The sequence below is a fragment of the Garra rufa genome, chromosome 5, assembly GCF_049309525.1.
Source record: "Garra rufa chromosome 5, GarRuf1.0, whole genome shotgun sequence".
In the NCBI taxonomy this organism is placed as follows: domain Eukaryota; kingdom Metazoa; phylum Chordata; class Actinopteri; order Cypriniformes; family Cyprinidae; genus Garra; species Garra rufa.
Window position 1 is genome coordinate 25,179,693 of NC_133365.1, and position 26,000 is coordinate 25,205,692.

The following is a 26,000-nucleotide window of genomic DNA, read 5'->3' on the forward strand; positions in this document are numbered from 1 at the left end:
AATTGTGGCCCTGGTCCACAAAACCAGTCTATTTGTAGCAATATTCAAAAGTTCATTGTATGGGTCAAAATTATTGATTTTTCTTTTATGCCAAAAATCGTTAGGGTATTAAGTAAAGATCATGTTCCATGAAGATATTTTGTCAATGTCCTACTGTAAATATATCAAAAGTATTTTTTGTTTAATAATATGCATTGCTAAGAACTTCATTTGGATAACTTTAAATATTTACATCTTTTTGTATCTTCAAATTCCAGATTTTCAAATAGTTGTATCGCGGCCAAATATTATACATCAGTGGAAAGCTTATTGAGAATCAGCTTTGAGAAAAAAGGTGTTTAAAAAATTACCCTTTTGACTTGTTTTGTGGTCCAGGGTCACAATTGTAAGTACCTCTCAAACTCACAATGTGTCCAAATGCTTTATTTTTATTGATTTGTTTTGTTTTTAAATGTAAAACCTAACAAACCTCTTTGAGGAAATTAGTATGTTTGTGCTTACTTAAATGCCACCTGGTTTCAGATTATATTAGGTATTATTTTTTATTGTTTAGTAAATTTACGCGTTTATGAATTCCACATACGTTTGGCTCCACTGTATTTCTTCTTGTGAATAATAAACAAAAATCCTTTAGCTACAGTAGATGGCGATGTCAACACTACCAGAAACCCCATTCAAGAGCTCCACGAGTTTACCGCCCTTCAAACACCACAGAAGAAGAAGTAGATGAGTCCTGCGCCCCCTGGCGGCAGTCCGCGTATGCACCCGGTCCATCTCACACACACACAGTCGCTTGATGACAGACGGGGAGGGGGAAGCGGAGAGAAGTAAGCCCCGGATCCATCTTCAAGAGAGAAAATAGGAAAGAAAGACCGCGTCCCACTTTTATTTCGTTTTTAGCGGCACCTTTCCGACTCATAGACGTTAGGGAGCCCGAGGAGGGGCTGTGTCACTGTCTGTAGGATGTCCCGACATGAAGGTAGGTGCGAAAAAACCGCCGATCGCTGCGTCGTTGCCTTGAATTGTAGGCCAGTGCTGACCCGCGGGGTTGCCATGTTTTCAATTCAAATGCACTGGGAAAGACTCATCATGGCGGCCGCCGTGAATTTTGCAACCTTTTATGTACTTACACCGCATTGCTAGCGCACAGGGCGTTTTCTGGGAGCCGCTTAGTGTGATATTGAACTGGGCCTGTGTGCTAGGCCGGGCCTGCTGCGGCTTGCTCGGCCGCGGGACTGAGTGCGAGTGTGTTCCCGCAGGTAGCCCGTGGAGAGGTCAGGGCTTCGCTTGGGCCTGATTTAAGACACTTATTTTTAAAGCTTTCTGCTTCAAGTTACCCTGCCCTGCTAGAATGACGACCGAAGGCATGAACTCAGTCGGTTAAGCGCTCATAGAGCTCAGTCTGACCGCTCTGGAGCTCATGTTAGTGTGTCTCTGTGTGTGAGAGCCGTCTTGAGTCATGTCATGTTTCAGGCCAGCACAAGTGAATGACTTGCACGTCTGGATTTAGCATTAGCTGGTGTCAGTGAAGCCATAGCTGTGATTGCTTGCGAATCTTACTCAATTATTTCTGGAAACGCGTTTATATTTTTAGCTTCCTTTGTGAAGACATTCAGTATTTAGACAAACCAGTATGTTTGGATACAAGGAAGAGATTCAGCATTCAAGTTCTTGGCTTGATCATGTGGCTTCAGACACATTTGTCCTGTTAAAAGTCACTTTGGGTGCACTTAAGTGCACTTAAAATTCGGCAGAACCTCAGTAAGGACTGTCAGTTTAAAACCAATAAGCTAGAAATGCTTAACAAATTAATAAAGTGTCACTGACATTGCGTTGAAACATCGGTTTCAGTCTGTCATAGTTTTGTCTTTAATGTAAGTCATTACCTCTGTTTTGCCATAATCTTTTGGACATGGGACAATGGTAATACTATGTTTTACTGTGGAATTTTAGAGTTTTAACATGGTATTTCCTCAGTACGTTTGGTTTCCTCAGTAGCGTTGTGCGTTTCTCCCTTTGTTTTTCACTTATTAAAAATCCTATGTATGTTAGGTGCTAATAATACTATACATTTTGATATTCATGTACCATAGTATTAATGACACTGCAAAGAATGTCCAAAAAAACACCATAGTATGCCTTGCGTATCTAATCATGGGATGTTGTAATAGTTATATTACTTTATATATGTTTAAATCAAACCAAATTCCTAATAACTCATTTTGGGCTATTAAAGGTATAATTTGTTAATGCATTTGTTAAGTGCTTGCTTTTGATGTCCGTCTCAAATCTTAGTGAGGCATCATATGTGCTTGTGATTCCCAAATATGCTGTCTGGGTTTGCAGCTCACTAGATTTCAAGACGGCGGCTGTCACCTGCCTGTGAATGAAGACTGCTTACATATGCGTCTAGTTTCTGCGAACAGCACATGGTGCTTGAGAGTAGCTTTCCATCAAAGGATTCTAGTGCTGCGCAACACCTCAGATAATTATTGTTATAATATCTGGATTGGTGATCGTTTGGCAGCTGCTCAATTCTTTGATACAATCTCAACGGCAGATTCGCTTTGACGTATGAATAGAGGATCTGGATTCTGTAATTAATGCTTAACATTTGCTCATAGAGCGAAGGTGTTTTATACAGTAGATATTTAAGATATGACTAGACAAGTCCATACTTAAGGAGTCCCCTTGGGTTATTAACACATGTCAGCTGCCAAGAAATTTACAGTTTTTTCTTCTTTGGAGCGATTATTTTACAAAAGACATCAATTTTTGTTCAGATTTGAGAAACAGATGTTGGAGAATAGGTAGTTAAAAGCAAAAATATAACAATTATCATTATAGCAAATAGGGTTATGAAATACAAAAATAAATGACAAATTTTATCATTTATTCTTTATTACATGAAAATAAGACAGATTTGTTTTGATTTGATCAATTATTTGCAGCTTATTTACACATGTTTTTGTCCCTTTGCCAACCCAGCATGCTTAATAATTACTAATATTCAATTTTTGCTCACTCTCTACTCAAGACCAATGGTTTTGATTCAGTCATCTCACAATATTTGAAGACTCTTCTATACAGGCTGTATACATACATTTCCATGATTTCTGCTGTAATTATGAAAACTTTTCAAACTTTTTAGTAACAGAAACTAAATGTTATATGTGAAAATAAGAACGGTGTAATGCAATTTCATGATTTCATAAGTTTCACAAACTGTATGTTCTTAAATAAAAACTAGTTTTTGAGTGGGAAAAGTAAATATTTTAATTAAGATCTTGACTTTAGATTGCAGTTTCATTAATGTGATATATTAATAATAATATATATATAACCCATCTTGGAAGTTTGCTAAGGCCCCCTAGTGGCCCCTGGTTGAGAACCACAACCTAGATGCCATATGTGGTTGTATCAGGCCTTGTTAGAACCTTGTTACTTTTATAATGACAGCAACACCAGCAATTTGATAAAAAAAAAATGTTTTATTACACAAAATGATTGCATTTTTTAAGTAGCACGGGTATATTTGTATCAATAACCAAAAATGCGTTGTATGGGTCAAAATGATTGATTTTTCTTTTATGCCAAAAATCATTAGGATATTAAGTAAAGGTCATGTTCCATGAAGGTATTTTCTACCCTAAATATATCAAAACTTAATTTTTGGACAACTTCAAAGGTGATTTTCTCAATATTTAGATTTTTTGCACCCTCAGATTCCAGATTTTCAAATAGTTGTATCTCAACCAGATGTTGTCCTATTCTAACAAACCATACATTAATGGAAAGCTTATTTATTATTATTTCAGATGATGTATAAAGCTTAATTAAAAAAAAAAAGTACCCTTATGACCAGGTTATGTTACACTATTTAGTGTGGACTGTCTATGGATACCAAGACACCACTTAGGCTATACATTTGTCAGATGCTTTTATCCAAATTTTGAATTGAAAGTTTTGTCAGTTTATCCATTTTCTGAGAATTGACATTTGGCACTGCTAGCACTATGTTCAACTAAATCAGCTATAGAAACTTAACACATTAATACAGAATCAAATTAAAACAGAATTTAAATTGTGTGTTTCATGAATAATTTAGATCACTGAAAGTCTAAAGAGATGATGTCATGCCTTATGTGACTGACCTTACTTTTGCATTAAGCAAAATTTGGATTTGTGGTATGCGAGGCTGAGATAATACCCAATGAAACAAGTGTCTTGCTCTGTTCGGTGCACAGAATATGATAAACTAGTTAGGATCCATTACCCGGTTCCCATGCTCATCACAGTGCCTCATCTGGGTCATGGCACCAATGTTAGACGCTGCTTTTTGCTCTGAGTGAGAACTGAACTCACAACGCTGTACTGGGAAATAAGCAAGTAAATGAAGGAAGGCCCTCGAGCTCACCTGTAGCCATGGTGCTGTTTTGATTCTCTTAGGAGACGTGTCCACTACAGCGCAGGCAGGTTCTTATTATTTTTGCACTGTTACTCTTAGTTAGTTTTTTTTTTTTGCTTTATGGGGCAAGTTGCTATGATGCGTTTTTGGTGATTTAATTACATCTAGATCAAATGTGATCTGGAAAATGACACAAACAGGTGAGACAGATGCAGCTTCTGCCAACGTGCCATGTAACTTGCCATTATAATTGAAAGGCAAGCAAACGTGGATGGCAGGGCTGAGTGTCTGCGTTGTACTTAGAAAATATTAGTTGAAGTTCATAATACTGCTGTATTGGTGATTGTACTGGCAGTTTTGGTAACATGTTACAATACAGTCCTATTAGTTAACATTCTGATTCTAGCAATGAGAAATCTTTTTTTGTTTTGTTAGCTAATATTAGCTCAGCTGCATTAAATAAAGTGAAAATACATCTTTTGATTTTATGTATTCGTAAATGTTGAAATGAACATGAACTAAGATTAACAAATGCTGTATTTTTTTAATAGTTAACTAATATTTAAAAAAGACCCTTATTGTAAAGTGTTACTACTATATTGAAGTTAGCACACTAGTCTATAAGACAACAAGACGGCAGACAATGAATGTTTAAAACGGCATCTTTTCATAATCACCTAGCCAGTGTGGGTTGTGTGACATGTTTTTAGAAGTTAACTATTTTTGACTTGACGTGCTGTCTATGAATCGCAGCGCTGTTGCCGCACGTTGCAGTGGCCAGAGACGTCCGTGCTTTGATGCTAGCTGTAATTCTTTTAAGAGAATGAATTTAGAGACATAGTATCTCTGAGAGTTTACCATGCTAACAGTGTAAAGCAGATCTGTAAGGTTAAAGGGTAACAGCCAACCAATCATGCACAATGCTTGCCTCATTCAATATTCATACTTCGTATGGTCACAGAAACTTGGTTTCAGCATCTGAAGGAAAGGGTTTAAATGTTGATCAGTGAATGTTTCTGTTTTACTTCTATTTTTGTCTTTTCATTTCTAACGGCCGTTTCAGAAACTGTTTGCTGTGCATCTGCAGTGCGTGTGCAGTACTCATACAGTGCAGAAGCAGGATGGGCTGCTATGCCTGTATACCACAAACACAACATGTCCATTATTTTGATTTCAGGTCCTATTATTGGTACTGGAAATGCTTTTTCAGCATTAAGATTGTCTTTTTGCACAGTACTGTAGTTCCATATTTCATAGACCTTTTCATGTTTAAACAGTAAATATACACAATTTATTATTCAAATTATTTTACTTCTATGTAGATTTATATATTTAATTGCTCAAGCAAGTGGCAAAGTATTGAAGCATAGTCTTTAGCCTTTAAGAGGTAGGCTATCACAAACTTTTTAACAGTTCTGAGAAATAAAGTCTAAATTGAGAGACATAAACTTGCAGTTCTGACCGAGAAATTGAGTCAGAATTGCGAGACAATATTGTCGAAATTTTCTCATAATTCAGACTTTCCTTGCATTACAAAGAATTCAGAATTGTGAGTTCAGTTTATATCTTGCACATCTGACTTTATTTCTTGAATTTGAGTCAGAATTGTGAGATGTAAACTAGCAATTGTAACAAAAGTCTGAATTGTGAAATAAAAAGTCACAATTACTTGTATTTTTTTTTATTCATTGGCGGACAACCCATTACTACGAGTACCCAGGCTATTAAAATGGCACTTGGTTAACAATTTCAGGTTTCAAAAGTTTGTGATGGCAGGATGAATTCTAGGAGACCTCAGACTTCCTAAGGGGGCGGAAGATGGTTTGAAGTAGGACAAAATAAACATTAATGGCATTAAACTGTAACAACTAAAATCTACAGTAGTCAACATTTGAAGTGGATCAAAGTTCATCAAAGTTGTCCTAAGACAAAAACGGGTATTGTTTTGGTTTTAAGACAACTTTGATGAAAGGTTTTGATCCACTTCAAATGGTGACTACTTTTGCTATTTCAGTTCTTTCCCTATAGGAACTTTTTCTTTTTCTTTGAAAAAGTCATTTTAATTGAAAAATCTTAAAACATGTTGAATGAATATATAAAACATTCCTAGTTATGCCAAGCTCTAAAATACTTTATCAGGTAGAAATTGAGTAAAACTATTTCTAAAAATCATTAGCTTTAATCATTATCCAGTAAATCACGAGTAACTACTGTAAATTTATTTGCAAAAACATTGAGCTCCTAAAACTTTTGTAATCCTGAAGTTAAATTTTACCGAAACTGGTAGTGTCAAGCCTTAAGATATTATGGTGGGCAATGGAGGACCTTGGAGTCAAAAACACTGAGAACTTTGATGTTCTCAATGAAAAAGGGAAACTGAAATGCATAGAAAGCTGGGCATTTTTCATTTGGAGCAAATGTAGATCTTCCTCTTGTGGTTTGGTTTGAATGTGTAGTTTGGTTTGTTTGCAGGACTCTGCTGTGAAAAGACCGCAGAGGTCATTTGGCAGGTCAGAAAGGAAAATGCTAGTTATAACTCACCAAACCTCATTTTAACCCAAAGATATGTGGAACCACAATATCAGACTAAAAGTGTGGCCAGTAGTCAACATTGAAAATCTCTCAGGCTACATTTTTCCTCTCGGGAACTTAAGAGGCTATCTGATTCAATTTTACAAGCAAACATTTCATTATTTGATTCTGGAATTAGTTCTCTGTGTTAATTCCTCCCAGCGGTCCATGGCGGCAGTTTTTCTGTGTAGATTATTGTCAGAAGCTTTTGTCTGCTTTGTCTCATCGAGGCTGCATCCTAATTCACATACCTTAACTAATTAGTCTTAAAAAGCCCTGTATAATTTGGGTTTTGGGCTTTGTTCAGAATTGATCAGAACATTTCTTGAGGGTTGTGTATGTAAGACTTGAACAGCTTGACAACAAAAACAAAAGTATATTTTTAACAATGTTGTTAACTAAAAAACTGACAGTAGCCATTGGCTTCCATAGTAAGGAAAAAAGAAGTGATGCAAGTCAATGGCTACCAGCAACAGTTTGCTTACCAAAATTGTTTGAAATGTTGTTATCCCTTTAACAACTATGCCTAAACTCTAATTAAAATGTAAGAGAAAATTAGACAGCATTACTAATTAACTAGTCAGTTATTGGATATCTAGTCGACCATTGTGACCCATACATAATAGTAGTGATGGACTGATATATTGGCCCGTTAAATAAATAAAAGTTGTTCTTTTATTTTATTTTTTTTACATTTTTAGTAATTCAGTTATAATTAGGGTTGAGCATCGAGAAACGACTTTATTTTAGAACCAGTTCCAAATTTCCAAGAACAGGGTATTCGATAAAACGCATGCAACCGTTTTACTGCACTACATTTCATAAATAAAAGTTGTTGTTTGTTTTACCTTTAATACTTATGAACATTAAAAATGTAGTACTTTCTTGTACTGAAGTAAATCTGAATTGCTTTTACTTCAGTAAAACTAAAAAAAAGTAATAGATTTCTAATGAAATTTGGTATTAAATCATATTTAATATGAAATGCAGTGCAGTAAAAAGTACAATATTATGCTTTGGAATGTTGTGAAGTAAAGTTTTCTAAATAAAAACACTGATAAACTACAGTTACTTCAGTAAAGTAAAAATACTTCACTACTGTCTGCCTCTGATGAGGATTAATCTATATTTTAGTTATGAAACTATGAGAACTAATGAAAACTATGCAGTGTTTTTAAGCTTTTGATTTAAATTTTTGTACCTGCAATTTGTTCTGTTGTATTTATTTAAGCTATTGCTAATTTATTTGCTTGTTCCTATTTTGTTTCTGACTGTTTACTTGGCTTTTACAATTTAATGTTTGCAATTTATATTGGTCTAGTTGTTTTTGCTGTGGTATTTTTGTTAAAACCATAGGCATAAATTCCTCTTAGGCCTAAAGCCCCATTCACACTACACGCGACATGCAGCGACTAAGCGACGCGATCCCATTCATTTCAATGGAGAGCCGGCGATTTCCGGCGACGAGAGCGACAGCGGCCGTCAGCGACCGTTGGCGACCGGATGTCCAGCGACGCGGCAAAGTTCAGAATCTCTAAACTTTATGCAAATGAAGAGCGACTTTCGGGAGCGACAGCCAATAGGAAAGAAGACGATAGTGCTTTTGATCATTCTCCTTTCAGCTCCAGCAGTGATTGTCCTGTTTCATATGACATGTCCATGCCCACATACAAAAATAATGTTAACTGCATTAAAATGAATTGTAACCTGCTTGTCTTTGTTTCCAAAGTTGCTTTGGATAAAAAACGTCTGTTAAATGACGTTACTAAGCAACCAGTAATGAGAACGCCCACTCGCGACCTCATCGCCAGCCTCTGGCTACATGCAGCGACAGAAGTCGCGTCTAGTGTGAACGGGGCTTTAGTGTTCTGTAGGTTGCTGATTTTTGCTCATGTTATTCAGCTGCAACAGAAAGCTTTGTAAAAACGCAGAATAAAAATTGACTTTTTTTGTCATTGGAATCAAAACTAGGAATCGATAAGCAGAATTGGAATTGATAAAATTTAAACAATACCCAACCCTAGTAATATTTTTTTTTTATTTAGCTTTTTGATTTTTGACTTAAGTCATCTTTTAGGCACCATAGATGTTTGCTGAGGCCCCCTTTTGGGCCCCAACCCCCTGGTTGAGAACCACTAGCTACAAGAGTTAGTAGACACAGTTGCATTTGACAAAATAAATAAAGACTCACATTGTTCATGATGTTCTGTATAGTTGTTTGAACATCAGTAACCAAAACGGGGTGGAGCTACCAAACAGTCAGTGTGCTTAGTAAACATATGCAAATTGTGATGCAGTCCAAGACTTCATTTGCAAACATCCAGTATGACGTTACATCATGAAACACTTTGACTTTACTGTAGAGGCTTTTCCCAGTCAACACTGAGGTCTAATATAAGTTTCTGGTTACAAAAAGATTCATTGTTGCTTTGCAGGATCTTCTAGTTCCACTGTCTTTTTGGAAATTTTGTTGGTTATTATAAAGAGACGTTCTTTTCATTTGGCTTTAATCAATTGGAGTAGGTTTATGCCTGATGGGAATATTTGTTTAAATGATTCAGTGTGTATTTAGCAGCGGTCTGGTTTTCTCCTCACCACTGTTGATGATGGTCAGAAGACCACAGTGGAACTTGGATCATCTGAGCTTTGATCAGCTCTACTGTGTTTTGCTTCGGGCTAATATGGATGGTTACTGCAGAGTATTCAGAGGTTTCGCTGATGTTGTCCCATAATTTGAATCCAGAGGTTTAGGAAGTTCAGCTCTGGTTCACTTTTACACTGGACCAGTTTTACTAAATATTATGAATATATGATTATTTCTCCCTCAATGAGAAAGAGAGAGAGAGAGAGTTACAACATATGCCATGTCCTTAATCATTTGTTTTGACAGTGTAAATTTGACCCTCTTTTAGTCCACTGTGCAAATGTCAAAAAAATCCAGTGGTCAGTGCTGTGATATGATTCCCTCCTGCTTTGCACGCCACCCATAACAAGGCAAAACTGCTTTGAATGAGTTTTCTGCCCTGGTGTCTGCCGTGAGTCATGTGAAATGTTGATGTTGTATTTATTTAGAATGGATAGAAGCTAACCAGGCGAGCACTGTCTGTGATAAGTGCGATCGGGGTCTTCATAGGACTTCTGCTGTTGTTCTGTGTTAAATGCCTCCGTGTTCTCCCGCAGGTGTGAGCTGTGATGCGTGTTTAAAAGGGAACTTCAGAGGGCGCCGATACAAGTGTTTAATTTGCTACGACTACGACCTTTGTGCATCTTGCTACGAAAGTGGAGCCACAACAACTAGACACACCACGGAGCACCCAATGCAGTGCATACTAACCAGGGTAGACTTTGGTAAGTTGGAATGCCCAGTAATGCAATACCTTTTACTCTTTTTCATATAATAATTTCTTATGTGGCTCGACTGCTCTATGTATGTTTGTATGTTATTATGCTTGGCAGATAACCTGTTAAAATAAAATCTTGATGTTTTAAAAAACGATAAAATTAAGACATCTGTATGTGATGCATGTTATTGTATGTAACAAAAAAAGTAAAAAACTTAGTGACTTATTTTTTAAAACTCTTTACATTACAGAAGTTACGGTGTTATAATATATATTTTTATTCTGTTTAACTAATTATGTAGTAATAATTAGGGATGCACCGAAATGAAAATTCTTGGCCGAAACCGAAAAAGAGGAAACCAAGGCCGAAAACCGAAACACCGAAAGAATTATGCCAATTATTAGTACCATTGCATTTATGGCTATGACTGTGTACTAATCTTACTAAAATCAAGGCATTGCAATTGCATAAATTAATATTAAAGTTTCAAAGAATATTTATTCAATGGATAGCCTTTTGAAGTTTCATCGCAATTCTTGTCTTTCAGTCCCCACATTTAAGACCACCTGAAATCATAATTAAGACTTTCTTAACCCCTAATAACACTGCAGTCAACAATGAAAATTAAGAGTTTTATTTAAGTCTTCAAAAAACAACCGAAAATGCACTTTTGGGCCATTTTGGGCCGAAAATTTTCGGTGGCCGAATATTCGGTGCATCCCTAGTAATAATCACATTATTATTATTATTATTATTATTATTATTATTATTATTATTATTATTACTATGTTATAGTTCTATTATTTTGTAGGGTTGATCAAAAACATGCAGGGTTCGTACAAGGTGATTAAAGTGCTTAAACTGCTTTGAAATTTATGGTCTGGAAAACTCTTGAAAATAACAATATTACTGATGAGGTATTTGGAAAGTGCTTGAATTATTGAAAGATAATGTATCTAAGTGTTTAATTTTGTCAATAAATGCATCTTTTCTTGCAAAATTCACACAATTCAAAAAACAACATACTTTTTTTTTTGCTTATTACAGTTAATGTTGAAAAACAATAGGGTACAAAGGTACAAGTGGTAGAACTGACAGTGCTGTGTAAACATGGCTGAAGATGCAAAAATAGGAACAGATGAACCAAATGAATTGATACATTTACTCTGGAACCACTCCAATTGATTCAAACGGTTCACTAGCAAAAACCAGACATAGTGATGGGTGGAACGGCGCTTTGCAAGACTCTAAAGCTTTTCGAAACTCCAATCGTGTTGCGTATTGTAAATCATTTGTTTCATATCAGGAATTCAAATAACGTATTGCGAATCATTTGATTTAGATTGGAACTTCGCAAATTGCTAATTATTTGATTTAGGTCTGAAGTTTGCGTAAATCAAATCATTTGTTTTAGAACGGGACTTCAAATCGGTTATCGCAAATCTTTTGATTTAGATCGTAACGGGTTCATGAATCATTACATGAATTGAATGATTTTCAGGTCAAATGATTCGCGATACACGATTTGAAGTCTAGATCTAAGTCAAATTATTCGCAATACTCAAAGTTCCAATCTAAGTCAAATGATTAGCGATCTGGAGCATGGATCACAAATCTTTTGCTTTAGTTCAGAACTTCGGCGCATGGATCGTGAATCTTTTGATTTAGATTGGAACTTTAGAGCGTGGATTGCGAATCATTTGATTTAGATTGGAACTTTAGAGCGTGGATCGTGAATCTTTTACTTTAGATTGGAACTTTAGAGCGTGGATCGTGAATCTTTTACTTTAGATTGGAACTTTAGAGCGTGGATCGTGAATCTTTTACTTTAGATTGGAACTTTAGAGCGTGGATCGTGAATCTTTTTATTTAGATTGGAACTTTAGAGCATGGATTGCGAATCATTTGATTTAGATTGGAACTTTAGAGCATGGATTGCGAATCTTTTACTTTAGATTGGAACTTTAGAGCGTGGATCGTGAATCTTTTGATTTAGATTGGAACTTTAGGGCGTGGATCGTGAATCTTTTACTTTAGATTGGAACTTTAGAGCGTGGATCGTGAATCTTTTACTTTAGATTGGAACTTTAGAGCGTGGATCGTGAATCTTTTACTTTAGATTGGAACTTTAGAGCGTGGATCGTGAATCTTTTACTTTAGATTGGAACTTTAGAGCGTGGATCGTGAATCTTTTACTTTAGATTGGAACTTTAGAGTGTGGATCGTGAATCTTTTACTTTAGATTGGAACTTTAGAGCGTGGATCGTGAATCTTTTGATTTAGATTGGAACTTTAGCGCATGGATCGTGAATCTTTTGATTTAGATTGGAACTTTAGAGCATGGATTGCGAATCTTTTACTTTAGATTGGAACTTTAGAGCGTGGATCGTGAATCTTTTGATTTAGATTGGAACTTTAGGGCGTGGATCGTGAATCTTTTACTTTAGATTGGAACTTTAGAGCGTGGATCGTGAATCTTTTGATTTAGATTGGAACTTCAGAGTGTGGATCGTGAATCTTTTACTTTAGATTGGAACATCAGAGCATGGATTACGAATCATTTGATTTAGATCGGAATTACGGAGCAGGTTCACAAATCTTTTCCTTTAGATCGGAACTTCAGAGCGTGGATCATGAATCTTTTGCTTTAAAATGGAACTTTGGAGTGCGGATCACAAATCTTTTGCTTTAGATTGGAACTTCAGAACGTGGATCGCAAATCTTTTTCTTTAGATTGGAACTTCAGAGCGTGGATCGCAAATCTTTTGCTTTAGATTGGAACTTCAGAACGTGGATCGCAAATCTTTTGCTTTAGATTTGAACTTCAGAACGTGGATCGCAAATCTTTTGATTTAAATTGGAACTTCAGAGCTTGGATCATGAATCATTTGCTTTAGATCGGAACTTCGGAGCGGGGCGTGAATCTTTTGCTTTTGATCGGAACTTCAGAGTGTGTTTGCGAATCTTTTGCTTTGGATCGGATCTTCGTGGAGTGGATTGCAAAACATTTGATTCAGATCGGGACTTCAGTGCAGGTTCACAAATCATTTGTTTCATATCAGGATTTCGGAGTGATTTCGCGAATCTTTTTTCTGATTTTTATTTTTTTTCTTAAGGCAATACAGTTTTAAAAACAAAACAAAGAAAAAAAGAAAATATACAAATACAGATCCCTTAAGAAAATTAACCATAGTTTTACTACAGTAAAAGTGTAATATACTTTAGTAATACTTAAGTAGTAATACTTTGCATGTGCTTCAAAATTTATATATTTTTTTAGAATTTGAAATAGAAGACATAAATGAGATCTCTGAAGACTTTGAAAACAAAAAAGTAGTGCTTGGAAAGTCCTTGAAAGTCCTGGAATTTCATTTTACAGTATCTGTACGAACCCTGAGTAGGAATGTGCCCTGTAAAAAAACTTGTTGGAGATATTTTTTTTAAACTGTTTGCTTTATGGTTTAGTGTTTTAGTTGGTTTTTTGTATAAAAGTAATTTACTTGTACAAATTTGTATTTTGCACTAAAGAACAAAATCTAGTGAACAATCCTGTATTTTTTCATATAACAGTGTATATTTCAGAAAAATTAAGTTATGTCAGTTTTTTTTATATTGTACAGTTTCACAAGAAAATCTGTTTCTAAAAAAAAAACTTTATTGTATTGTTCAAAACATTACAGACTGTGAACAGATCATCCAGACTGTTGAGCCCTGGTCTTAGCAATGATGGTGATGATAAATAAAGAGACTGTGTTTGACTTATATCTGAACTCTCTGCAGACTTGTATTATGGGGGGGAGGCATTCTCAGTAGAGCAGCCTCAATCGTTTACTTGTCCTTACTGTGGTAAAATGGGCTACACGGAAACATCTCTACAGGAGCACGTGACCTCAGAGCATGCAGAGACCTCTACAGAGGTGGTGAGTACACATGCTGTCTTTGTTGAAATCATGTGTTTTAGACAGAGTCCTAACTAAACGGGATGCAATACGATTCCAGTGACAAGCAAATTAACTCTCCAAATTAAACATAACGATATCAACCGCAAAAGCCAATCAGAAGACTGTTTGCTGTATTACACTAGCAAAAAATACATAAATCAATTAAATTAAATCATTTAAACATTAAAACTACATTCACATTGACTAATACAATCTTTGTCATATATTACACTAGTTTGTTTGTTCACATAGAGTTCACAGCTTTGACTTGTCCCTTTTAATTTCCTTTAAGATCTGAAGTAAATAATCTATTGTCACGATTGACTTTTAAAGTCACATTAAAAAATGTTGTTGTAATGATAAATAAACTAAAAATTAAATGAAATCATTTTAAGATTATACAAATCACAATCCATATGTGAGATAATAGAAAACGTTTCAGAAATAGAGTCCCTATTGTGCGCAGTGTATCACTGTTTCAATTGGTTAGGGCCAAAACTTTGATAACAGGATAAAGAAATCTTTAATTGCACATTGCAGAGTCGCGTCGTGTCTGGTTAGGACATGGTTTTATCCCATGATGACTATTGTGCAGTAAGGCTGGGTACTGAGACACTGAATTTTAGGATTTAATTCCGTTTTAATCTCGATTTGATTCAATCTTCTTCTTCTTCTTCTTTTTTTTTTTTTTTTTACATTAAACAGATTTACTGAGGTGACATGACATTGTTTACAAATTGTTTCATTGTCTTTCTGTGGTTGAAACTTTGAGTAATGAGATGTTATACATTTCGGTTTCTTTCAACATACCTTCTGATGTTTATTTTGTGCTATAACTACTAGTAAAATTTCAGAGATAAGTGAACATGTTTCATGCTTAAGGAGTGCCAAAACTGAATAAAAAAATTGACAGAATTTGAAAGATGAGACTTTTTCAAATTAAAAGTAACAGAGCCTTTTCCGATTTATTGGATGGTAGACTCGCTACAAATAATGTTTAGGGGTGCTCCGATCAGGATTTTTGAGACTGATCACCGATTTTCCATCACAGGAAGCAGTATCTGCTGACCCGTTCACCGATACCGATCTGTTTGAAGTCTTCTTTTTATCATGTGAAAATTTATAGTGAAACTCCAATCAGGATTTTAGGCATTTAATCAGTTTTTGAATTTGAGAGGTGAAGCAGAGCATTTTTTAGGAATTTTTCAAAAATATATATTTATCTCACCTAAATGTTTGATCATTTTTTTTACACAGTATAATAATCTTTCATAGACTAGTTTAAACATAATAAATACAAGCAACACATTTTTTAATGCTTTTTACTTTTGCATTTACTTCTAGATTTATATATTAAGTTGCTCAAGCAAGCGTCAAAACATTTAAACTGCTTATGTGATCACAAACATTCTAAATGTAAAAATTACTATTAACAGAAACAATCAGTTCTACTGCCTTTTCTTTTGCATTTAAATCTTTATTACAAGCAATCCTGTTGTTAATAAAGAGCTTTGTTTTCCTACCTCCACAAGTGCCATATATTATTGCCTTGTTTATCTATAAATGCTTGTTTCCTTTAAACCTAGCCAAAAACCCATATGCATTGACTGTGAAACACAGTAGACTTTAATTATATGCATTCATGGTGGAACTATGACATTTTCGTATCAATCCTTGTTCATATTTACCACAAACAATTAGGGTTGTTCCGATTACAATACTAGTTTCGGAAATGCCACCGTTACCACAAAAAATTCTAGCATCTATAACACAAAGAAAAAATATAAACGTTCTAGCAGTATGTCTGCTGTTTGGCAGTATTTCAGTAAAACAGCGACATGTCTCATATGTAGGGCCTTATGATTTCGGAATTGCGGAATTCAGTCATAAAATGGAATTTACAGTTTAACGCGGAATGTCACAGAATTTGTCAAAGTTTGGATGCATTAATCAAAAGTAGGTCATTACACTTAAATCAAATCATGATATGGACTCATGCTGCCTTCATGTGATATGGGAAAGATGATGCTTTCCACTTGTGAAATGGAAATTACCAGTGTGTCGTGTTCAGGTGCTTTTTTTGTCGTAGTCTAGAGAAACATGGTGGACTCGGAATTTGTCCTCACATGCTACTTTGGTAAAACAGCCCAAATAAAATAACATGAGAAAATTGCCTCCTTCAGAACACTGTACCGCACAGCACCCTACTGGAGGCGAGCCACGACAAGCTAGCATCTTCTCTTAACGGTATTTTTAAAGACAACACTACGTTTAAATAGCGACGTTATTAAAATCCTTTATGCCCCAGCATTATGGGGGCTACAAGCTAACCAACTAAACAGCAGAGAACTTTTAACATCATGCAATGCTTATCATTCAGTATAGATTCGTTGCTGTCCACCATGTTGAAAGGTCAAAGTTTATCCCATCTCGGCAACTCGGGTATCATAAAAAATTTTGAGCTTTCCAGTGGAAATTACAACGTGAGTGGGTGTTCATGTGCAATTTAGATGTCGGATTTTGGTATTTACCATAATTACGATAGCACATGAAGGCAGCATAATATTAAGCCGCAAAACGACTGTTTAAATATGAATTCTGTGTCTCTGTGTTACTGAATGGTTACTACTCGTTCTGAAGCGCGCATGACACTTGCGGTAATATTACAGGGCTCCAGACTGCGACCATTTTTTTTCTGCCGCGACCACCACATTGTTCAACTCATAAGCACTGCCATTTCTGTTTCAGATGAGAAACATCAAACGGCAAGTGAAACTAAGGCGCTATGTTTGAGCTGCTCAGCGCTGACCGTTTATCAGCTTGGACCGCAATGCAAACAAACTTGCATGAACCCAGAACAGCTTTCTGTTTTGACCGCCGATCAAACATCCCAAAACGATTATCGACCAATAGTGATCAGTAGCCGATCAATCGGAGCACCCCTAATAATGTTTCCCACAGTTTTGTTCGCACATCGACTGAAACAGCATAGTTCGATTCTTGGGATTTAAGTATCAATGTTTGTTCATTAAAATAAGAATAAAATTAAAATCAAGGAATTGTGTTTTTTTTTTGTTTTTTTTGTTTTTTTTATATAACCCAGCCCTATTGTACAGCAATGTCAGGTTTTCTCAAGACCTTTATCATCCAAGTTTGATGTAGTACTTCAAATAAAGTCTGTTCACAGCAAACACAGATCATCTGCAGGAATTTACACCAAAACTATGTACACAGAACATGATGTGAATTTTCACCAACCACTGAGAGAAAAGGTCAAATTCCTGAACTAATCATTCATGTGCTTTTAATGCAAAATGAAGCTAATCAGACAGAATCACTTTAAAAATGTTAAATATAGGTTCTTACTTTCCTGAAATGGATAATGGATCATTTGATAGAGAGATATATGAATATATTGTAGGAATATAATGGTAATAGTTGCCTTCCGATAGTAATAATAATCTGCAGTTATTTTTATATCACATCTTTTGAATCTGCTCGCTGATATGACATAATTATAACAATATCAACAGTTCCTCTTCTATGGAATAAATATTAGCTTTGATTTTAATGAAAATAACCTAAGCATGAATAAGCATGTGTATTTTAACATGTGCATATTCTCTGTTTCAGATTTGCCCAATCTGTGCAGCTTTGCCTGGTGGCGACCCCAATCATGTGACAGATGACTTTGCTGCTCATCTCACACTTGAACACAGAGCACCTAGAGATTTAATATCCTTTTATCTTAACCTAACGTGTATATGTACTAGTATATAATGAACTTCCATTCAGTGTTCAATTTATTCTTTACGTAAGAACGATTTTACAGTTTACACACATTGGTTCTGCTCATGTATACTGACCGAGGCCTGTGTGTGTATGTTCGGGTCATTTCAGAGAAAATCTTACAAAGGTTTATTGAGGTTTTGTGTCTGTACATCTTTAAGAAAATGTAAAGGTTCTTCTCACAGAACCCAAAAACTCTGTTTACTCACCCTCATGTCACTCCAAACCTTCATGGTTTTAATTATATGTATTACAAAAAATATTTCAAAAATACTTCTGTTAGCTCTTTTCTGTGCAAGTAGAGTAAAAGCTTTCAAGCTTCAAAAAGGAATGCCAATGTCTGATTTATGAAATATAAAAGATATTTTGAATTGTATCCTTAGGATCAGATTTTGGATCAGTTCACTCAACTTGATCTGGTTGCAGGATATAAAAGCTCACTGGAACTGAAGATTCTCTGTGAATATAAATATGAATTTCAGACAATTATTATAAAACCTTAATGGTGCCTTTGTGTCAAATTTGAATCTTAAACAATTAAGTCACCGTTCATCGTAAATTCATTAAAAAGACTGGCAAGTGTGTTCCCTGAAAGTAAGGACATACAAGTTTGAATTGACATGAGTGTGAGTGAACAACAAAATTGTCACTTTGCATCATCTGGTGAACATTTGACAGCTCCAGGGATTTTGTTAAAACTACAAATTGAACTATAGTATAGAAGTATTGCGTTACGTAACTGATTGCATTGCTTAGATACTTTTTATGGAAAGTAATGTGTTGTGTTACTTTTGCATTACTTTTTCTCTTCTGGGCTGGGCTTGGTTGTTTATTTTTTAATAAAATCAGCAAAACTAAAAGCTAGGGCTGGGCGATTAATCGAAAAGTAATCGAAATCGACATTTAGAACCTGTAATCGGTCAAATTTTGCCAGGTCGATTATTTCAATTACTTTCCCTTTAAAAACACTACCGCGTGTGGAGTCACGTGACCCTGCTCCGATAAGTTACATTATTCCGCCGACATGTCCATGTAGAGCTTAAACAGTATTAATACAGTAAAAAGTATTTACAGAATATACAAGAGTAATTTTATCTAGAACAAATACTGCTTATTTTCTACTTTTAATATAAAAACATTGAAAATAATTCATTTTGTTTCCAAAAGAGCAAGTTATTTATTTTCACTAATTTTAGAAAAAATTGACTTTTCGTTTTAAGCAACATGTGCTTTAATTTCAGTTGTTCAACACTGATGTTCAATAAATAATCATAGATAGTAGATAGTGTGTGTTTCCTTCAATTATTTTAAAATCAAGTAATGCACCCTTCATTCAAAAATCTCTCACTTGTAAAAATGTAAACATATTTACTGTACAAAACTTGTAGAACTACGAGGGCAAAAAAATAAATACTATATAAATATTATATAAATATAATTTTATTAATAAATAAAATAATCGTTCATTAATCGTAATTGAGTTAAAATGTTCAATTAATCGAGATTTTGATTTTAGGCCAAATCGCCCAGCCCTACTAAAAGCCTTTTCACATCAAAAGTTAGGCTGATGATAAGTGGTGAAACTTTTTTTGAGCAATGTTACTTAGGCACTTTCTCCATTGAGAATGGGTAACACATATCTATCCGGAAATGTTGGATGGGTAAAAAAGTAACTTCGATATTTTCCTGTAAATTTAAAAGTTATGCGTTACTAGTTACTTGAAAAAAAAAAAATTAATCTGATTACGTAACTCGTGTTACTTGTAATGCGTTACCCCCAACACTGGAAGTAATATAATTTATGATGCTCGAGGAACTCCCTAATATGAAAGTACAGCCCTAAATCAACGTACAGTACACTTATGTAACTGATTGTTTGTGTTGTTCTAGGTTAGAACCTCTTTTGAAGTAGGAGCTAATTTAGTTTCATCAAAAGACATTCCTAGAACAAAATTTGCTCCAAGTTTCCTGTGGTGTAAACACACCAAAGACCAGGAACTTCCACCATTTTATTTTAGAATGTATGAAAAGGTTCCTTCAATGCAAAGGCCCCCATAGACAGCAAAGTTTTATTAAAGGATAAATTCACTTCCAGAACAAAAATTTACAGATAATTTACTCATCCAAGTCATCCAAGATTTTCATGTCTTTCTTTCTTCAGTCGTAAAGAGGGAAGCATTTCAGGAATTCTCTCCGTATAGTGGACTTCAATGGTGCCCGTGAGTTTGAACGTCCAAAATGCAGTTTAAATGCAGCTTCAAAGGGCTCTAAATGATCCCAGCCAAGAAAGAAGAGTCAAAAACAGGTCAAAAAACTCCAATCTCATTTTCTCCTCCAACTTCAAAATTGTCCATTGTTGCAAAAGTACCAAACCTGTGTTTACAAAGTTAACATGCAAAGAAGATTAAACTCCCTTTACAAAAAAAGGTAAAACAAAGATGTAGGGCAATTATGAAGTTGAAGGATAAAGTAGATTGGAAGCTTTTCGACATAGCCTAACTGTCTTGAACCAGAATACAATATGTAATTTTTTTTTTTTTTTTTTTCAGAAAATAACAGATCATTTCGTTAGATTAGACCCTTCTTCCTTGACTGGGATCACTATATGGAGATAAATCCTGAAATGTTTTCCTCAAGAAACATCATTTCTTTATGATTACATCTTTGATGACAAGGGGATAAGTAAATAATCTGTATATATTTGTTCTGGAATTGAACTTTTTTAAATTTCATCATTCCAGCAGGCATATTTAGTAAGGCATATTTATACTTTTTAGGTTTAAAAATTAATGATTATTTTCAGGCTTTTGCCTTTTTTCCTGACAAAGTTAAGTGATAAAGTGACAAAAAAAAGTGTGGAGCAAAAAAGGTAATAAAATTACGACTCAAACCTTAATTTTTCTGCGTGAACGCCAGTTCTCATTGTGCCATATGCGTTCAGTATTTTAATGACTATTGTTAGGAGATTCAGGATAAGATGTGATGTATCTTCTGCACTGGGTTTGTGGTGACACATTTTTAACAAGTTGCTCCTTAACCAGCCTGTGCACGATGAGAGCAGCGGCGTGCGGCACGTGCGTCGGATGTTCCACCCTGGACGGGGACTGGGCGGTCCGCGGGCACGCCGGACTAACATGCACTTTACCAGCAGCTCCACTGGTGGGCTCTCCTCTTCACAAAGCTCCTCCTACTCTCCAAGCAATAGGGAAGCCATGGACCCCATCGCAGGTGTGTAATGTCTAAGAACAGGAAGTAGGGAGCATCTACACAATACAGTAATTTTCTTGATTCAAGTGACATTTTAAGTGTCTTTTCACACTTTTTATACCGTCTTTCTCTTTTCCCCTTGTGTCTACATCACCAGAGTTGCTCTCTCAGCTGTCGGGTGTGCGGCGCTCTGCGGGAGGACAGCTAAACTCTTCTGGCCCCTCGGCCTCGCAGCTGCAGCAGCTGCAAATGCAGCTTCAGCTGGAGCGCCAGCAGGCGCAGGCGGCGCGCCAGCAGCTGGAGACGGCCCGTAACGCTACACGCCAACGCAGCAACCCTAGCAACATCAGCGCCAGCATCCCGCCGCCCAGCACCGCCACAAACACAGCCATGACTGAGAGCAACCCACTGGCCTCCCACAGCTCCCAGTTTCTTCTCACACGGTACGGGTCAGATAGAACCATACACTCAGGATTGTTGAAGAGTTAAAGCGATTTTTCTTACATTATCAGCTCTGTTGACTTCTGTTATTTTTTTCCCCATAGAACACAATTTGAGTTATTTAGCAGAATGTCAAACCCACTCTTTTCCATACAAGTAAAAAGAAGTGTTTGGTAGTTGCGGCTTTGACACTTAATGACCTAATGAAATTAGTCAATTTTAGGGGTGTGTGATATATCATCTACGATTAAATCATATGCGATTTGACATTATCAAGTATATCGCCAAAAACAAACCTAGAGACTGTACGCATACACTATGAAATGTTGGTTATATTTCTGTGCGAGCATATTTATTTCATGCTTTCACTGCGTGATATAGTCTATTAAAACACATTTAGATTTCCCCACAAAATTCCAGATAAGGGAGCAAAATATATATAATATACATATATTTATAGCATCTGCTATAGTTAATATCACTTTAAGAGTACAGTTTTTCTCAAAATATCAGCAAAAATGTGATATTGATTTTATAAAACAGTTCAGTAAACAAGAAGTTAATATTAATTGACTTACATTTTAGATCCAGGTTAACTGCTTTTGCTCTGTTTCTTCAATGAAAGTGGTTCCAAACAAAGCCACAGCAGAACTGCTTTGCGTCTCTGAGCAACACACAAAAAAGTTTTCTGACTGAATGATTTGGCCGTTTAAACGAATCGTTGAAATAAATGACTCAATGACTTACTTGTGCAGTGCTTTGCCGCCACCTATTAGTGATTTTAGGTTTATATGTAAAGTATATTTTCCCTTTTCCCCCCAAATCATTTCATATGTCAGTATTCAACATTTCCTTTTAAACATCAAAACAATATTTTTATGCATTTGTAAATGCAGGTTAATTGCATTCATGTCAACAGTAAAGACATGTAAACAGTCTGTGTGAATGCACTTCGGATGCAGATTCTGTGCCACCTCTGCATTGCAAACACATAGTTTGTTGATACTGATTTCATTTAATTTTAACAGCCCTGCAATTTCTTGCAATTTATTCACACTATTAATTTATTGATTAAATCTAAGAATCTAAGAATTTAACAAAAAATGATGCATACGTTTAATTTGGTTCGAAAAATTGGTCTTATAAAGGTAAAAATGCCTATAAGAGATAAAAATCTGTTTAAACTTATTGGAAAAGGTAATTTCTACCACACAGAATATGAAGAATATCAAAAGCTTTGGCAGTCAGCTGTCCACGACAGTCCTAAATCTGCCAAAATACCAACACAATTAACACGCTCAGCAAAATATTGTGTAATTTATCGTTATCGTCAAAATTCCAGAAAATATCACAATATAATTTCTTGTCATCGCATACCCCTAGTCAATTTGTCAGTCAATTTGTCAAATTTAAGCTTTTTTCCATCTCATTTATTAATTTAGTTAAAAATAAGTACAAGCATGTTTTAGTTCCTGAATTAGAATACAGACTTTAATATTTCAGATTTTTTTTTTTTTACATTACAACTCAGATATTTTTTGGTACATAGTCAAATATGTTAACGTCCTAAAACTGTTCTGATTTCCTAATGAAGGTGAAATAAAAATGTAATTATGAGGAAAATCTCATAAAGTCGGCTTAAAAAAGAAAATGAATGTGTGAACTTCAAATTCAAACTCCAAATTTAAGTCTTTTAAGTTTGGATTTTATTACAATTATGGCAAAAAAAATATGTTACTTTATTTTGTACAGTACATGCGTTTTGCAAAGTGATAACAATAATACAATTTAAAACATTTTTTATAAGGAATTATAAATATTTTTTGTTAATGTTATAATTTAACATAAAACCTTTGTTTGCCAAAAAAGTAATGGTGTTATTGTCCTTTTATTACATTTTTAAAGATAAATTAAACACAGAATCCAGAAAAAATAAACATTACACAGAATTTCGGAAAAGATAACTGTTGTAATTGTTGAAATTTTATGAATTTAATTGATTAGCCTTGCTCTTTTATAAATAACATTTAATTAAACCATTTAAGCAGGTTCTAGGGAAATTACAACAGAAAATTCAGAATTTTATGGATTTTCATAGATTTACAGTTTGAGTTTTGTATTTGTCCATGTAATTTCACCAGGTTGAACGAGCCGAAAATGTCAGAGGCAGAACGGCAGGCGCTGGAGAGCGAGCGCGCGGACCGCAGCCTGTTCGTGCAGGAGCTGCTGCTGTCCACACTAATGCGAGAAGAGAGCTCGTCTTCCGACGAGGACGAAAGGCGAGACTTTGCTGACTTCGGCGCCATGGGCTGCGTGGACATCATGCCTTTAGATGTGGCTCTGGAGAGCCTCAACCTGAAGGAGAGCTCCACAGGCAAGGAGCCTCCACCACCTCCTCTTTGATGATATCCCACCACAACGCAGACAATGTCCTCTGTGCTGTAACTGCCAATGACGGTGGGCAAAAAACACAGCTCTCTCTAATTTTTTTTTTTCTTTTTTTTTTTTCTTTTCTTTTTTTTTTTGGTGATTGTAATTTCAGGTCTGTCACCTTTGTTACATTGTATAAATCCATGAAAGGAGAGCGAGAGGAAAAAAAATCAAAATACATCAGAACAGGCGTGTGAGAGAGTGAGCGAAACCGAGAGACAGATAAACGGAACGAGAGAGAGAAAATAAGAAATATAAATATATAAATAAATATATATAAGTTGATAATCAATTCCACATAACTAATTTTTTTCCTTTAGCAGGTGAGCGTAGGTATCTGTGGCAGACCTCTGCTTCCTGTGTCTTGCAAAAGGCTCTCCTTATAAATACTCCACATTCAAAAACTGAAGAGGAAACAAGAGACCTTCTCTAATGAAGCTGCTGTGTGTATTTATGAATATTAATGAATAAAAAGTGCTTGGATGGTTTACCATAACTACTGCATGAGGTTATTTGCAGCGTGCATGATTTTTAATGACCTTGTCATTAAAAAGGCAAAATATCCCAAAGCTTTCTTTAACTTTTTTCCCAGGGTTACTTGAACAGAGCCCACTTGAAATGGGTGAAATATCTACAAATTTAGGATTTTCTTTTTCTTTTTTCTTTAATATGGAAATCGACCGCAAAATTGGAACCTGCAGTAGCTTTGCGAGAAAAACTGCTAAATGCTTTTGTCACTCGGCTCCAATCCTCATCTACGACGTTATAGAGTGCAACAGTGACTGCCTACTTTATGAGTGACAGTGTTTTTCCCATTCATTTTCTCCATAAGCCAAAAATTAAACTGACCAGTTTCAAAATAGGCACAAGGTTGCATGCGTTCATTGATAGATTGAACCATTTTACCCGTTAGCATTGTGAATTAAATAATCGAATAAGCTACAATTACTGACTTTTTTGTCAGTATAGGATAAAAACATTTAATTGTATATTTGTAAATTTCAACATAATGTAATATATATTGAATATATAGTAGTTTGAAGATTTAGGGAGATTTATACCCTATTCACATCAAGTGTTCGCTACAAATTTGGTTCGATTTGAATTGAAATATGAAATTGTCTGTTCAGACCAATGTGTAAAACATTGGAGGACAGGCTGAATAATGCAAATTCGAATTGTAACAGCAGTGGCTCTGACATGTGGCCGCAAATGATAATCTTAATTTTTGGCCAGTTTTCTTTGCAGTGCAGTGGAAAAGAGACCTTTCTGTTAAAAAGTCCATTCACATGGTTGGTGTATGAAAGAATATTCCAGACAGTTTTCAAAAGGAATTGCAAATTGTATTTTATATTACGTTATCCATATGTGGATGCATAAATTGTGAGATGATCCAAACTCAATTTTCGCGAATGCAGAGTGACTGCCAGATTTTAAATAGAAAAGCAAAGCCCATTTGCCACTTTATTCTCCGAGTGTTACGAGTCATATTTAAATGGCAATATCAATTACCACGGCTGCTTTTTCACTTTCGCTCCGTCGCGTATAATCTGTAACCTGCCAAATCTCAAATGAAAATGAAATTCCTTTAGCATTTGAATTTCCAATCCCTTACACGGAAGCCTGTAAATCAGAAAAACAATGATATTAAGAACAGAGTCTGTTTGTTAAAAAAAGACCTGTTCGTTAACACGTGTTTATCGGCTGACTGGTAGCTGCCTTTGCGGTGCCTTTGCCGATTATCTCCTTTGTTAATAGCATTCATTCAGCATGATCCATCTCCTCCCAATACAAACACACCCCATAGTACAGTCCCGCCCCTGACACTGTTTGACAGGTTTCCATGTAAGCCAATGGAATTCAAACTTGAG

At 35.4% G+C, this 26,000-nt stretch overlaps 1 protein-coding gene across 2 annotated transcripts; it reads left to right on the forward strand.

Annotated features, from left to right (window-relative positions):
• Positions 1 to 783: 783 nt before the first annotated feature.
• Positions 784 to 24,698, forward strand: kcmf1 (potassium channel modulatory factor 1). Of its 2 annotated transcripts, XR_012355580.1 has the most exons (8): positions 784 to 979; positions 10,160 to 10,327; positions 14,102 to 14,241; positions 17,896 to 17,997; positions 21,102 to 21,279; positions 21,416 to 21,701; positions 23,841 to 24,156; positions 24,453 to 24,698. XR_012355580.1 is itself a non-coding variant. In XM_073839771.1 (7 exons), the coding sequence occupies exons 1-7, from the start codon at positions 964 to 966 to the stop codon at positions 24,100 to 24,102; spliced, it is 1,152 nt and encodes a 383-aa protein (XP_073695872.1). In that variant the 5' UTR covers positions 784 to 963; the 3' UTR covers positions 24,103 to 24,698. The 2 variants fall into 2 exon arrangements, 1 of the variants encoding a protein (XP_073695872.1); XM_073839771.1 differs by having other exon boundaries at positions 23,841 to 24,698.
• Positions 24,699 to 26,000: the final 1,302 nt, after the last annotated feature.

Excerpts from the sequence above, each read along its gene's own strand:
- kcmf1 (XM_073839771.1), top strand. Across the intron at positions 21,280-21,415 it reads AGCCATGGACCCCATCGCAG|AGTTGCTCTCTCAGCTGTCG; the intron begins GTGTGTAATGTC and ends CTACATCACCAG. Across the intron at positions 21,702-23,840 it reads TCCCAGTTTCTTCTCACACG|GTTGAACGAGCCGAAAATGT; the intron begins GTACGGGTCAGA and ends TAATTTCACCAG.